Here is a 13,917-nt window from a genome sequence, read left to right as displayed (position 1 = left end):
CCCTGGAAATGATTATAAAAATGTGTTCAGTACACCCAGTAGAGGGCGCTAATGCATCTACAAAGCGTTAGCTCTTTGTGCTTTTTTGTTGCACAACTTTTTGCTTAGTCGTGTTCAGTGAAAAACCTGTTCAGGAAACAGCACAAGAGCAGCAGATCATTTACTCAAGTTAAAGTAGCAATACTACACTATACAACTAATAAAAAAAACTACATTGGCAACAAAAGTGAAAGTACTCATGTAAAATGACCATGATAATAATAATGATAATAATAATGATGATGATGATGATGATAATAATAATAATAATAATAATAATAATAATAATAATAATAATAATAATAATAATAATAATAAATTTAATTTGTATTGCACTTTTAATACATAGTGAAACTCAAAGTGCTACAGTATTGATAAAATAGAACACAACATAAAGAAAATAATAATAAGAGTTAAGATGAAAAAGATGAAAAGCCTTCCTTAATAGAAAGGTTTATTTTAGGCCTTTTTTAAAAAAAGAGTCTAGGGTCTGTGCTGCCCCCAGATAGTTATGGTTAGGCCACTGAATCATTCATATTGATGCATTAACATGTAAGTATTACTTAAATGTTGTAGCTGCTTAAGGTGGAGCTAATTTTAACTGACTCGAATATTGCTGGTTAGTTAAATCTTTAACAATGCATCATCTATATAAACTCATCAAAGGTTTTTATGTACGATATTAATATGACAAGTAGCTAGTCACAGGGTCTGCAGCTATTCAATAAATGCACTGGAGTAAAATATACAACATTTCCCTCTAAAATGCAGAGGAGCAAAAGTATAAAGTAGCATGAAATGCAAATATTCAAGTTAACTGCAGTAGCTGAGTAAAATAGCACAGTCTACAGTATGTTTAGGGTTTATTTTTGGGCTACTTTGAGATCTCTAGTTGGGTATTCTCCTAATCTCTATGTTGGAAATGGTGAATAAAAATTTTAACACTAATCTACTCTTGCAAAGATGTTTCATGAAAAGCACACATCCACAGCGGTAAAACTGCAGTATTCTGAACTAAATGCATTTTTAAAAATATTTGCAGCAAATACACACATTAGACAGTTGTTTACATGTCATTTTAGTTATAGTTCCCTTTCTAAATTCTTCTTCTGGTTATGTCCTGTGTTAATTCAGGATATTACATAATCTATGTCAGTGAAACAGTGACCTGAGACACAAGGATGTTTTGGGGAAAAGAAGCAAAACTATGGATGGTATCAGTGGTATGTGAGGAAACAGCAGGGCCTGTTCTTGCTTGTTCAACAGACACAGATACCAAGCAAAGACACAGACTAGAGAAGTTATTTGCTTCCTCCTGTTCACTGTGTGTTGAAATAAAGATAAGCTTTATTTGATACTGTCCATAATTATCCACTCCACAAATTCACTGATTTAGATGGAGTCTCTGTTAATTGGTTAGTTGCATGGCACCTTATACAGCCAGGTATAGCTTTTGATACAGATACATCTTTGCTGTAAAAGGACATTGCCTGGACTAACTGATGATTTTCCATTTATTCATTAGGTATTCTGTCCATAGAAATCAGGGATAGTATGATGTATTGTAACTACTTCAGAAATGCTGTAAAGCAGTCATTGTTCACATAACTCTGAGAATGTAAAAATGATCACAGAGATACTGAAAAATTGACTCATAACAACTGATGAATATTTTGTTAAATAAGCAGATGCTTTAATGAATAAAGTGGCTGAAAAAAAGGCAATAAATGGTCAAACAATCTGACCGGAGAACATGAATATGTACTGTAACACCGTCTCCTGCCTCGTCAAGTACTTCAAGATGCCCTTCAGCAAGTTGCTCCACCCTAAGCTCCCAGGTGAAGGTGTGCAAGTGCATGAAGTATGAAACTGAAATAAAGAGCATGTTTTCTGGTGTCTGGGAATAATTAATGGTAATAAAAATACACATCTGCAGTGATAGTTTTCTGTGCATTTAACAAAATAATCTACATCTTGTGTTCACAAATATGCACTTGTGACACTGATACAAATATAAAGGCCATACTGCACTTTGTTTTCCTGCCTGTTTCCCTGAACCTTGTGGATTTTGGAAATGGTCGGCCCTGGCCCGGAAGCTCTCCCCTGATGCTGCATTAAAGCTCACTCATCCTGATGCTGACAGTGCGCTGAGGGTAAGCCAGGGCTGAAAGGGAAGTGCTGAGAGCCACAAGAGCCCCAACGCACCAGTGATTGCAGTGCTATTATCCTGCCAAGGCTAAGCTGCACATGAAAAGGGAAGCAAAGACTTCATCTCTGCAATTCAGTGTAACCAATATGCTCAAACTGACCGTGAACTATGCCGATGGGCAGTGAGCCAATTCTGCTATTCAGCCTTCTTGGTCATGTTTACTTTTTGTTCAAAAGAGGAACAGGTGGCCACATGAAAATAGAATTACCAAAGGTTTTTGCAGAAGTTGACCACAGACATGAGTCAATGGGAAATTTCCACATTATGTAAATAAGACTTATAGACTTATCAAACATGATTACAGTATCTTGAGGCTTATGAATGTTTTCTCAGGTGACTGTCCCCTCCCTGTTTAGTCACATCTAGTGTTTCCTCTTGGTGAGGAATTAGATCTCAGGAACTGAAAGTGTTTTAGAGTCTGCGAAGAAAACAGGATTACAAAAAATGGATTAAAAAATATGGGTATTTTTCACTTTGGTTGCAACTTAATAATGTGACATGCTCTAAATACTGGCTACATTTGTCATGCAGTATATGTTAACCAGTCCCATATGCCTGATGGCAAAATCTAGTGTTAAGGTGTAACCTGCCCTGTTGTGACATCAGCAGTGCAGATTGCATGGCAGGCTTGTCAAACCGGTGTTGGAGCCTACAGGAGTGCTGACACCATTCAGACTGGCAGGAGAAACCCACCTGTTACCGCCTTTGGGTGTGTTGTCTTCAAACTCGGTTGAAACAATCCCGAAGTCAAGTTTTCTTATTTAATTGCGCACATGGAAAGAAAGAGCAGCTGTGGATGAAAAGGTGCATTCAGTGAAACGAGGAGAGAGCTGACTGCGAAAAAAGGAAGAAAAAAACAAAAACAAATCAAAGAAGATGGAAACGAATGGACTCGAAAAGCAATACGGTAGGACAATTCACATGTTCTGTTTTAAATAAACGTTTTGCGAGTCTTGTAAGTATTTCCCACCAGATTATCCCAATTATCTTCAGGCAAAAATGAAACCAGCAAACTAGAGTGTCTTTCACTCATTTATCTTACAATTTAATTGATACCGTTCATTTTTCCTCTGTATTTCATATTTATGTATTGGGATACGATCACCCGCAGGATTATTAAAATTGTTTGAAATTCTGCTAAAAGGTGTGGCCACTCTCATCCAGTTGATATAGTTTCACCTTGCTGCAAACAGAAACAAATGTTGCCTGACCAAAACCAAAACAGCGCACAGCCCTCATATAAACCACAGAGCAAAAACACCCTCATCACAAGCACTGTTACCGAGACCTACTGTTATAATCCTCTGCCCTTATAGCTTTTAATGTATTTGTTGATTATACGTTTTTTTTTTTATATCAGTCAGTATTGTCGCTTTGAATGACTAAATCACAGCACTTGACAGTACCACCATGTCACCACTAAGTGGAGCCCGTAAACTAACCAATGAACACCATATACAGTCTCACACAAATGTTCTGTTTAAACGTAATATTTTGTAAAGTTAAGCATTACATTAACTGGAATACCATCACACGGTCACACTTTGAACTTCTGTCTGGTCAGGCAAACTTTAAAGTCATTAAACTGTGTTTTTGTATCCTGTTTATAATGTAAACAACAGGATATATTTGAATTTTCAAAAAAGTAACATTTTTTTCCGAAAAATGCTATTTAAAATGAAATGTATATACCACCATTGAAACCGTACAGAGGTTGTAAACCATCCCTACCAGCGTTACGCACACTTGACAAACAGTAGTAGCTCTAGTTCGTGTCTGTCTGTCAGCTGCGTCCTGACACAGATGATAAGTGAACTTTGAGTGGGACTGGTTCACGCCCTTTAGCACATTGGTCTGTTCCGACGCCTTGTGAACACAGTCTGGTAGTGTCTCAGCACCCGTGGTCACCATGGATTGCACACAAAGACAACCAAAAACCAGCAGATCTGAGGAAATGCTTCGTTATGCCAGGAACCAAGAGGTGATGCACATGAACGTACAGCTCCTAGGTAGGCGGCACACTTATTTGCGGGATATCTTGTTACAGATGTGACCATAAGGTTGTGCGGTGTCAGACTGCATGCTTTGGTGTCACAGCGTAGACCTCGACTTGTATTTATGTTTAAAGCTTTGAAACATGTTGCGGGGCTTTTACACAGTCTGCCATGGTTATAGATGGCTGACAAAAACATGGTATGGTTTGACCACACTGAGTTGTCTGATGAGATAAATGCAGGTTAAATAGGAGGCAAGAGAGTCATGTTTAAGGTTTGAGTCAACTGACATATGGATCGTGTAAAATGGCTTTCAGCTGAGCAGCTTTGCAGTCATCTAGTGTATGACCTGTTGAACTTTGCTCCCTGCTCCCCTGTTTCTCAGGTATGGAGGGTGACCCGGACCTCCAGTTCCTCCTGCAGGGGGGAGACCTCCTCAAGGTCCGCTCCCCATCCTGGAAGAAGACCCGTTACTACAGACTTCAGGAGGATTGCAAGACCATGTGGCACGAATCGAAGAAAACCTTCAGGACAAAGCAGACCTGTGAGTGCTGTCCCAGCATCCCAGCTACATGTGTGTGAGACCCACCAGCAAAACCTCTTAGACACATCTGTCTGGTGTTGTGGTGGATATACGTCTCACTTAATCTCTTCTTTACCTGTGACTTACACATATAATTATTACCTAACAACATCCAACACAAATTTGCCTTCTGATACAACTAAAACCATCTTTGATATGTTTTCTCAGGAAAGTTGGGTTTTGCCTTCATGGATTATAAAAGTGGAGGACTGATCATAGAGCTATAAAAGATTATTTCTGTCGGAAAGGCCTTGGTATCACACATGACTGGGTTGCTCATGATAGCACTGATAAGTTTTATGGGTGTGTTTATGGAGATAGTGATTTTTTTTTATTTTTTATAGTGCATGGAGGAGTGGTTTAAAATAGGCCTGGCTATGTTTTCACTTGGATTACATCCATCAACTGTTCTTATAACACTCTGATAACTGAAGTATGACGATACTTTTATTACCTTTGCCATGTGCAATAACATGCATCTAATAAGTTTTTACATTAGTGACTTAAAACTTAAACAGCAGCTGTTTGAAAATGGTGAAATTCAGGTCCCAGAAACCTGTAAAGTGACGTCAGTAAACTGCAAACAGCAGGTATATGTTTACCGAGCAGGCTGGTCTGTGATGCCTCATACCTGAGGACACCAAAAGTACAACAGCAAAGCTGTTTCAGCAGAAGTAAACAGACTTTATGTGTGTAACTGCAGGAAATTCATTTACCGAATGAAATACTATAACCCTAAAATATGATTAATGGCCTTTCTTCTGTCCTCAGTTTCACTTGATGACATCTCAGCGGTTCGAGTGGGCCGTCAGTCGGAAGGCTTGAGGAAGTACACAGAGGAGCAGGTGGATGGTCGCTGTTTCTCCATCATCTTCAAGGGCCGCCGCAAGAACCTGGACCTCATCGCCAGCTCAGAGGAGGAGGCCAAGCAGTGGGTCAACAGTCTGCAGAAAATGGTCTCCAACATGAACAACCTCAGCAGCCAGCAGAAGACAGAGCAGTATCCTTGTCATGACAGTGGAAGTTATTCTATGAATCCGACTGATTTACAATCTTGGTATCAGTCCTCAGCGACCATAAGTGCCATGTGAGGTGAATGACAATCTATTTGTACATGCATATATCCATTCCTTACATTAAAAACTTTTCAGCTGGATCTTCAGCTGCCTGGTGAAGGCAGACAAGAACAAAGATGACAAGCTGAGTCATTCGGAGGTCAAGAACTTCCTGCGTCTGATCAACATCGAAGTGGATGACAACTATGCAGAAATGCTCTTCAAGGTGAAGCCCTCAGAGCTTTTTGATGCTTCCTAATGATCAAAATCACTCTAAAAACAGATAAGTCATTTCTGCAGGGTCAGTGAGTGGATGTAATTTAACACCAAATTATGTTTTAAGCCTTCTCACCTAAACTGATCCAATCTGTTTGAAAGTGGCTAGGTTGAGCTCTCAATGAAAAGCAAACCAGTGTTAAGTTGATATTTTAGCCTTTGGCCAGGCTGTACTTGTAGATAAATGTAGAGAAGGAATGAATTTAACACTGTGATTAGTAGATAGTCACCTTAAACCGTACCCTCTTAATATGAATAAAATAGTCACCTTTTAATATAAAGTTTATAGCAAGTTAAATGTAAAGTGTGGACTGACTTTCATATTCTATTTCCATTGTACAGGACTGCGACAAATCAAAATCTGGATACCTGTCTGGAAAAGAGATCGAACACTTCTATAGCCTGTTGACCCATCGGGAGGAAATTGACGTGATCTTCGGGGAGTACGCTAAAACCACGGACTTCATGAGCCCTGAAAACCTGGTAGAGTTCCTGATGAAAGAACAGAGAGAGAAAACAACGCTGGCTGACGCACACAAGATTATTGAGAAGTTTGAGCCGGATCAAAAAGGTCAGAAACGTATTTTGAAATCACACGTTTTTGTTTCTGATTATTAGGACGTAATGGGGGCTTTGTTTTCTTTACATTTTGTATTTCAATTCTTATAAATAATGAATCATTTGTTTAGGTGATTTTTAAAACTGTTATGATATTTAAAGACTTTAAAATCTTGCTTTGTTCTGTGTACCTATAATGTGAGCTTTGCAGCATCAATCTGGTGTCTAAAAAAAATGAAAAATGGGTGATGCACTGGTGAGTAACATGTAACTTCAGTAGGTTGATGCTAATGTGCTGCTGTAAGTTAGAAATTGACTGTAAGGACTGATGTATAACATTAGCAGTTTTCCAAGTCAAATATCACACTGGGGAGCCAGCTAACCAGTTAGACAGGATAGCAGCTATTAATTTTAACCTTCAAGATAAACTTACAAACTATGCAAAATGGGAAATATAACACTCTATTCAGTGATGTCAGTGCTCTGAGGAATAAGTAATGTATTATATGTCTGTTTTACATACATGCTGGACACATGTTAAGTCAGGTTTGCAGAGCCTCTTGTGCTCTTTCACTTTTTAATGCGTACCATCTCTTCAACAAGGATCTGTTATCTTAAACTCCAATATGAAACAAGCACAGGGGAAAATCACATCCTCTACAGGGAGACAGTATGTGTACGACATACTTTGAGTCTACCCGCCTGGTTACTATTGTTCCGCTTTGTCCTCATTCAGCCAAGGAGAAGAAGCTGCTGTCCAAAGATGGCTTCCTCATGTACCTGCACAATCCAGAGGCCTTGGTCCTAAATTCAGAGCACAAGGATGTGTATCAGGACATGAGCCAGCCCCTCAACCACTACTTCATCTCCTCCTCACACAACACCTACCTCATGGAGGATCAGCTCAAAGGGCCCAGCAGCACTGAGGCTTATGTCAGGTAACAGCTTTCATTGCACCTTTAAGAATCTGTCCTTGAAGTCTCCCAGTCGTTTCAGCTGCTGCAGCTGTTATATACTGATAAAATTGTTGCAGTCTGCAGATACTTATCCAACATTTGCACTCTGGTTATCGCTCTGTAGGAGGAGGGTGAGAGCTGCAGGATGTCTCAGATTGAGCACAACATCTGTCTCAATGCAGTTTGAGGACACAGTTTAGTTCATGCAAAGAAATGTCTTCTAGTGATTAGCAGTGTTCTCTTCGCTGCATTTCAACTGGTTTACATCAGAAACATCCTGAATCAGTAGAAAATGCCTGTCAGAAACAAACCACTGCATCACAAAAAAAAACCCAGCTAACCCTAACCCTATATCAGAGGTGTGTGAGATGTAGAGAAACCTACCTCTATATTCCACCAATGGGAGCCAAGTATGAGATTTGAGGTTTATATGATTGAAAGTAAAGTAATTCACTCTTACTTTTTTTTCGCATTTGCATGCAGTGTTCGTGTGAGGTATTATTTTGTAGTAAGATATAATTTCCTCTATAATCCATCTTAAAATCAAGTTGGCAGAGTAAAAATGGTGACTGCTTTATCGAACCATTTTTAGTTCAGATGTTCAGTCACTAATGCTAGGTGTGACTCTCTCAGGGCTCTGCTGAAGGGCTGCCGATGTGTGGAGCTGGACTGCTGGGACGGATCAGATGACGAGCCAGTGATCTACCACGGCTACACGCTCACCTCCAAGATCCTCTTCAAAGATGTGATCACAGCCATCAAGGAGTATGCCTTTAAGGTGAGTTTATCTCTATAGTGTCCAGTAGTATCCAGTATGTTATCATAAAGTTTCCAGTGAATACTCCTCTGCTCTCTCTGTGTGTCTGGTCTTTCTATCCCAGACGTCCGATTACCCAGTGATCCTCTCCCTGGAGAACCACTGCTGCGTGGAGCAGCAGGCAGTCATGGCCCGCCATATGAGCTCCATCCTGGGCAGTGCACTCGTCACGTCTCCCCTCGGGGACGGGATGCCCACAAACTTCCCTTCTCCTGAGGTTTTTTTTTTTCATTTTATGTTGTCCTTCGTTACTTGTCAAGACTGGTTGAGATGACATCAGTTACTCACAGAGCTGCAATGTTTTTATGTGCTTGTGTGCCTTCAGGAGTTAAAGGGGAAGATCCTGATCAAAGGGAAGAGGTTAAACAAACTGGAGGCCAGCTTTGCTGCTGAGGAGGCCGCTGCCGATGACCCCGACGTGACAGAGGAGGAAGAGTCCAATGATGAGGATGAACAGAAGGAGGAAGAGAAGAGCAAGGTGAGGGTGACATCAAGGGAAAGTAAATGAATTAGCTTAGTTAACTTATTTTTTTTAGAACTATGAGATATTTATTTTTGTACCACCTTTATCCTCCATTTCATGTGTAGAAGAAAAAGAAGCTGAAACTAGCGAAGGAGCTGTCCGACATGGTGATCTACTGTAAGAGCGTCCACTTCCACAGCTTTGAGGACGCCAGAGAGAACCAGAGCTTCTACGAGATGTCGTCCTTCAAAGAAGGAAAGGCCGTGAATCTGGCAGAGGAGTCAGGTGAGGAAAACGCTGTGCTGAATTCAGTCAGGTGTTTTAGTCCCATGATTTATTTTAAGAAGGTACCAGTGAGGATATTTTATAAATTTCTTATCGGTGCTTTGTAAAATTCCTGTAAATTTGACTCTTGAAAGCCCTGTTTTGATTTATTATGAAGCTCATGAATATGGCTGAGCTGGAAACAACCATGTAAACATGATTTAAACACAATTTCCTCCTTTTAGAATCCCTTAGTAAACTAAAAAAGTTACACAACAATAAAATGTAATCTGCAGTATGGAAAATCTAAATTTTTAAAGCCTGCCTAATTATTTAAATATGTGTTAACAACATTTCTAATAATATACAAGTGGAAATTTATCCTAAATTTGAGAATTAGGCTTTTAAATGTTTCATTTTCATTAAAAATTAATATTTTGATAAATATCAAGTGTTGCTGTCAAAAAAGAAATGGAGTCTAACATTTTCCTTTCCTTTCTACTTCAACTCATATTTCCACTCATACACCATCAACTCTAAATATACTTAAGAAAGAAACACTGATAAACAGTTGTTGTCCTTCTGTGGTGATTCCAGTTATAATGGTGTCTTTCTCAGGGTCAAGTGTGGGTAAGCTGTATATTGTGTTGATAGAAAAATAGAAACTTAGTTTCAGCTGAGTAGATAACTCTGTTCTTTGGTCTTGTTTTCTACAGCGAATGCCTACATCCATCATAATGTGGACAAGCTGAGCCGCATCTATCCAGGAGGCACCAGGACTGACTCATCCAACTACAACCCAGTGCCCCTGTGGAACGCTGGCTGTCAAATAGGTACATAATACTACACTGGAGGAGATTACAAACTGTCACATATACTGTCCTGTCTGATAATACAGCACTCACCAGTGGAAAATGAGACAGTTATGTATTTTTCACTGTCCCTGCATCATCTTATTCATTCCTTCCCAGTGGCCTTAAACTTCCAGACATCCTGCACGGACATGGATGTGAACCAGGGCAGATTCCTGATTAACGGTAAGAGCGGCTACATCCTGAAACCGGCCTACATGAGGGACAGAGCCTCAGAGTTCGACCCCATCACCCTGACCCGAGGAGACTGGCTGAAGCACAAGACGCTCCATGTCATGGTGAGGCTTTTATTGTGAAGAGATACACCTGTAGGCCTTATTTCCAAACATGTGTGTCCTGCTCAGTAAAGACTTCATATCAAGAAGGATCTGTATTATCTCCACCTGTCACCAGGTTATATCAGCCCAACAGCTCCCCAAAGTGAACCAGAAGAAATCCTCCATCGTTGACCCGCTAGTTAAGGTGGAGGTCTACGGAGTGCCGGCTGACGTCGCTGTGAAAGAGACTGGTCATCTTGAAAACAATGGTACTTATTTTAATTTTAAAACATTATTTTTCAATGCAGTTTACAAAAGGAAGATAACTGTCATATACATGTCTTGTGTTTCTGCATCTATTTTATACTTTTAGTGTAGTATTTTCCTAATTCTAGCTGATCATTAGCTGAACATAGCCACAACACTGATTTTTAACACAGCTACAATGAAGTTCAGTATTTTTCTTAAACATAAACTGAAAATATCAAATGACTTTCTTAGGATTTAACAGCACAGTTTTTTTCCAGAGCCATGCTAATACATGTCATCTACTGATAATAGCCTCAATAGACCAGAATGCAACAGTGTACACAATGCAATGGTGCACATAAAACAAATATTGCATCTTTAGTTTTGTGACTGTTGCTCGCCCCCTGGGTGTAGTGGAAAGGCACTCTGGTAGACGAGGCAGGTTAAAGGATCACAAAATAACTCCTGGAATGCGCTGAACATGAGAAATTAATGACGCAGAACATCCGTCAGATGTTAGATTACTGACGGTTTCTTTCTGCTGCAGGTTTTAACCCACAGTGGAACGAAAACTTCCAGTTTGACGTGTACGTGCCAGAGCTGGCAATGGTGCGCTTTGTCGTGGAAGACTATGACTCCACGTCTGATAATGAGTTTGTTGCACAGTACACACTTCCATTCAACAGCTTAAAAATGGGTGAGTTCATGGACGTTTGAAACCTTTTTCACACTGTAACCCGATGATGCAAAAGCATTGATAGCTTGATGTTTTCTTACTTCATAAATGAACAGAGACGGGAACTATCTCTTCTCTGGTCAAGCATAGAGAACTCAATTCACATGCTGCACAAAGAGCTCTTCATATTCTCCTCTTTCTGACTGCAACCGCTTTGTGCTCCCACACAGGATACAGACATGTGCCTCTGCTCAATAAAAACGGAGACCTTCTCCCCTCAGCTGGACTCTTCATGCACATCATGGTCACGGATGCTGAATAAGATGTTACCGCCTGGCTTTGTCTCTCTACAGGACACTAGGACTTTCATCACACAGCCATGTTTTAGCTGTTTTTAACTGGATTTTATATTCTTTTTTTTAAAACGCTCTTTAGCTGTAGTTCGTGATTAACTTATTGGCTTAATTCCAGTAGTTTAAGCAGATAAAGACCACATTCTTCTCATGGGACGGTAGTGCCAGTTTTAACTAAACCATCTGCAACTGGAAATGAGTTGTGCTGGGAGGCAAATTCTGTACATATACACTTCATAATGCTGCATATGAATCACATTACAGGGACTATTATACAAACTGTTTTTAATTGGTTTGTATGAGTTGCACTAGTTTTGTACCGTGTTCAGATGGTGATGGCATTGGTTGTTTTTTTCTTCTTTTGTAGACAACTTGTGTCCCTCATTTCCGGTCAGTTAATGTATTGTGTATTTAAATCTTTTTATTCAAATGACCAGTTTCTAGATACACGTAAGCAGTACTTTCAGTCAAGTATGATTCATCTTTTGTGTAACATGATATTGACTATTTCTTTATCTTTTTATGAATCAAGATGAAGATAAAAGTTTTCAACATGAACACCTGTCTCAGTGTATTTTATTATTAACTTAATCCCCAGACTATTAATCCAGTGGTACCAAGTAATTACTTCTGTTCAATAATATATAACAATGGCATAACAAAGTGTAATAGTCTGCAGTGCATACAATAGGATATTTAACCACTTTGAACTACCCACACAGGCTGAGCCACTTTAACTGTTCCATGGAATAAAATCATTACCCAATGAACTTTGGATGGACACACCCTCGGTACACAGAGTCCAACAATCAAAAGGAGGTCAGGGAGAAGATGCATGCAGATAGGTTAGCTTATGGTTGAATTGCATAATAACCTTTAATCATATTTACTTAAAGTCGCCCTCCACTCAAACATGTGTTTTCCTTCTTGTTCCCTCTGTTGTTTGAGCTTCACTGTGAGATGATGTATGTGCAGAGGAGACCGATCTCACATTCTGCTGCTGAAGAAGGAAAGTTTCTCTGCCTCACCTTAATTCGGACAACAAGACGTGTACCTATGAGTATGATTTGTGACATCACAGCTTCTGATTGGAGCCAATCATGGTCCGATAGACTACTTTGCCAAGTGTGACGTGGAAACTTGGAGCCTCCAGTACACAAACACTGAGAATGGACTTTACAGGGAAGTTGGAGACATCTTGTGTCCAACAGGAAAACTTTTGAAAACTATTTACATATTCATAGATTTTGTTTTTCTTAATGAGAGAGAAGGAGTAGATGCCATTTTAAGGATTTTAATGTAGTAATTGTATTTTTATTATCGTGGAAAAGCCATATCAGACACATTATTCCAAGCAGAATATTTTTACATGTCTTAAAGCAGCTATAATCAGCATTTTTATATTAATAATTAATCACACGACTGTATGTGAAAGGGCTTATTGTTTTAGTTTTACAGCAACTTTCTTACATTATTTTATAACTTTTTTGCTGTTCCCTCATCAGTGTTTGCGGCTATTTATGTCCCTCAGGAGTTATTGAAAACCAAAACTAAGAGCTTAAAGGAGAGCGAATATTGGACTTCATTAGGTAACCACAAACACGACTCCGAATAAATGTTTCTCCATGTCTGCTCTATGTGTAAATAAGTAACTGTTTACCAACACGTTTGCCAGACCAGCTTGGTGTTTGGTTTACAAATTGAGTCCACTGCACCCAAAAAAATCAGTTACTGCAAGTTTCAAGTCCCCCTTCCCTCAAAAATGTGTTTGTCTTCTTGTTCCTTCTTTTGAATGTTTGAGCTTCACTGTGCAGAATAATGTATTTGCCAAGTTTGACGCCAGAAGGCTGTTTTCATCTGCTGAAGAGGGAACATTTCTCTGTGCTGACTTTCAATTTGAATTTAAGCCGTGTACATATGATCATTTGTGACCTCACAACTAGTTTAGAAATAAAAGAATGTAATTTTAAGAATTTTTAGCAAAGTGGAAAGAAAAATGTCAGACAAATAATTATTTAAAACTGAGTGTTTCTACGTCTTAAAACATGTCTTGAGGGGATCTTTAAGTTTGTTGTATTAAAGGCCAATTTTGACATACAGAGAGGCGGATCATGCTCGTTCTAAGATGACATGAACTCACTGAGTTGGCTGCACTGCTCTGCTGACAGAAGACAGCAACATTTTTCCATAAAAATGTGCTTTATTGTGACATGAAGGAACTGTGGCAAAAACAAATGATGAAGTTCACTATAACATGTATTAAAAGGACACATAACATTCTCTCATGATTTTTGGA

At 39.3% G+C, this 13,917-nt stretch overlaps 1 protein-coding gene across 3 annotated transcripts; it reads left to right on the top strand.

The window, feature by feature from the left end:
* Window positions 1–2,853: 2,853 nt before the first annotated feature.
* plcd1b (phospholipase C, delta 1b) lies at window positions 2,854–12,179 on the top strand. 3 transcript variants are annotated; one of them, XM_067605098.1, is made up of 15 exons: window positions 2,854–3,155; window positions 4,628–4,786; window positions 5,597–5,825; window positions 5,977–6,106; window positions 6,499–6,727; window positions 7,451–7,652; window positions 8,304–8,448; window positions 8,552–8,704; window positions 8,813–8,965; window positions 9,076–9,235; window positions 9,931–10,047; window positions 10,186–10,364; window positions 10,480–10,612; window positions 11,140–11,289; window positions 11,499–12,179. In XM_067605098.1, exons 1-15 carry the CDS (start codon window positions 3,125–3,127, stop codon window positions 11,588–11,590), a joined length of 2,262 nt encoding a protein of 753 aa, XP_067461199.1. In that variant the 5' UTR covers window positions 2,854–3,124; the 3' UTR covers window positions 11,591–12,179. The 3 variants fall into 3 exon arrangements, with proteins under 3 accessions (XP_067461199.1, XP_067461198.1, XP_067461197.1); XM_067605097.1 differs by lacking the exon at window positions 2,854–3,155 and adding an exon at window positions 4,015–4,257 and having other exon boundaries at window positions 9,079–9,235; XM_067605096.1 differs by lacking the exon at window positions 2,854–3,155 and adding an exon at window positions 4,017–4,257.
* Window positions 12,180–13,917: the final 1,738 nt, after the last annotated feature.

Source organism: Thunnus thynnus, chromosome 12 (assembly GCF_963924715.1).
Source record: "Thunnus thynnus chromosome 12, fThuThy2.1, whole genome shotgun sequence".
Taxonomy (NCBI): Eukaryota; Metazoa; Chordata; class Actinopteri; order Scombriformes; family Scombridae; genus Thunnus; species Thunnus thynnus.
The sequence above is the reverse complement of the archived record's forward strand: the minus strand, read 5'-3'. Positions and strand labels throughout refer to the sequence as shown.

Coding starts and splice junctions, on each gene's coding strand:
- plcd1b (XM_067605096.1), top strand. CDS start 4,158: ATGGATTGCACACAAAGACAACCAAAAACCAGCAGATCTGAGGAAATG. Junction 7,653..8,303: donor AGCACTGAGGCTTATGTCAG/GTAACAGCTTTC, acceptor TGACTCTCTCAG/GGCTCTGCTGAAGGGCTGCC. Junction 8,449..8,551: donor TCAAGGAGTATGCCTTTAAG/GTGAGTTTATCT, acceptor TTTCTATCCCAG/ACGTCCGATTACCCAGTGAT.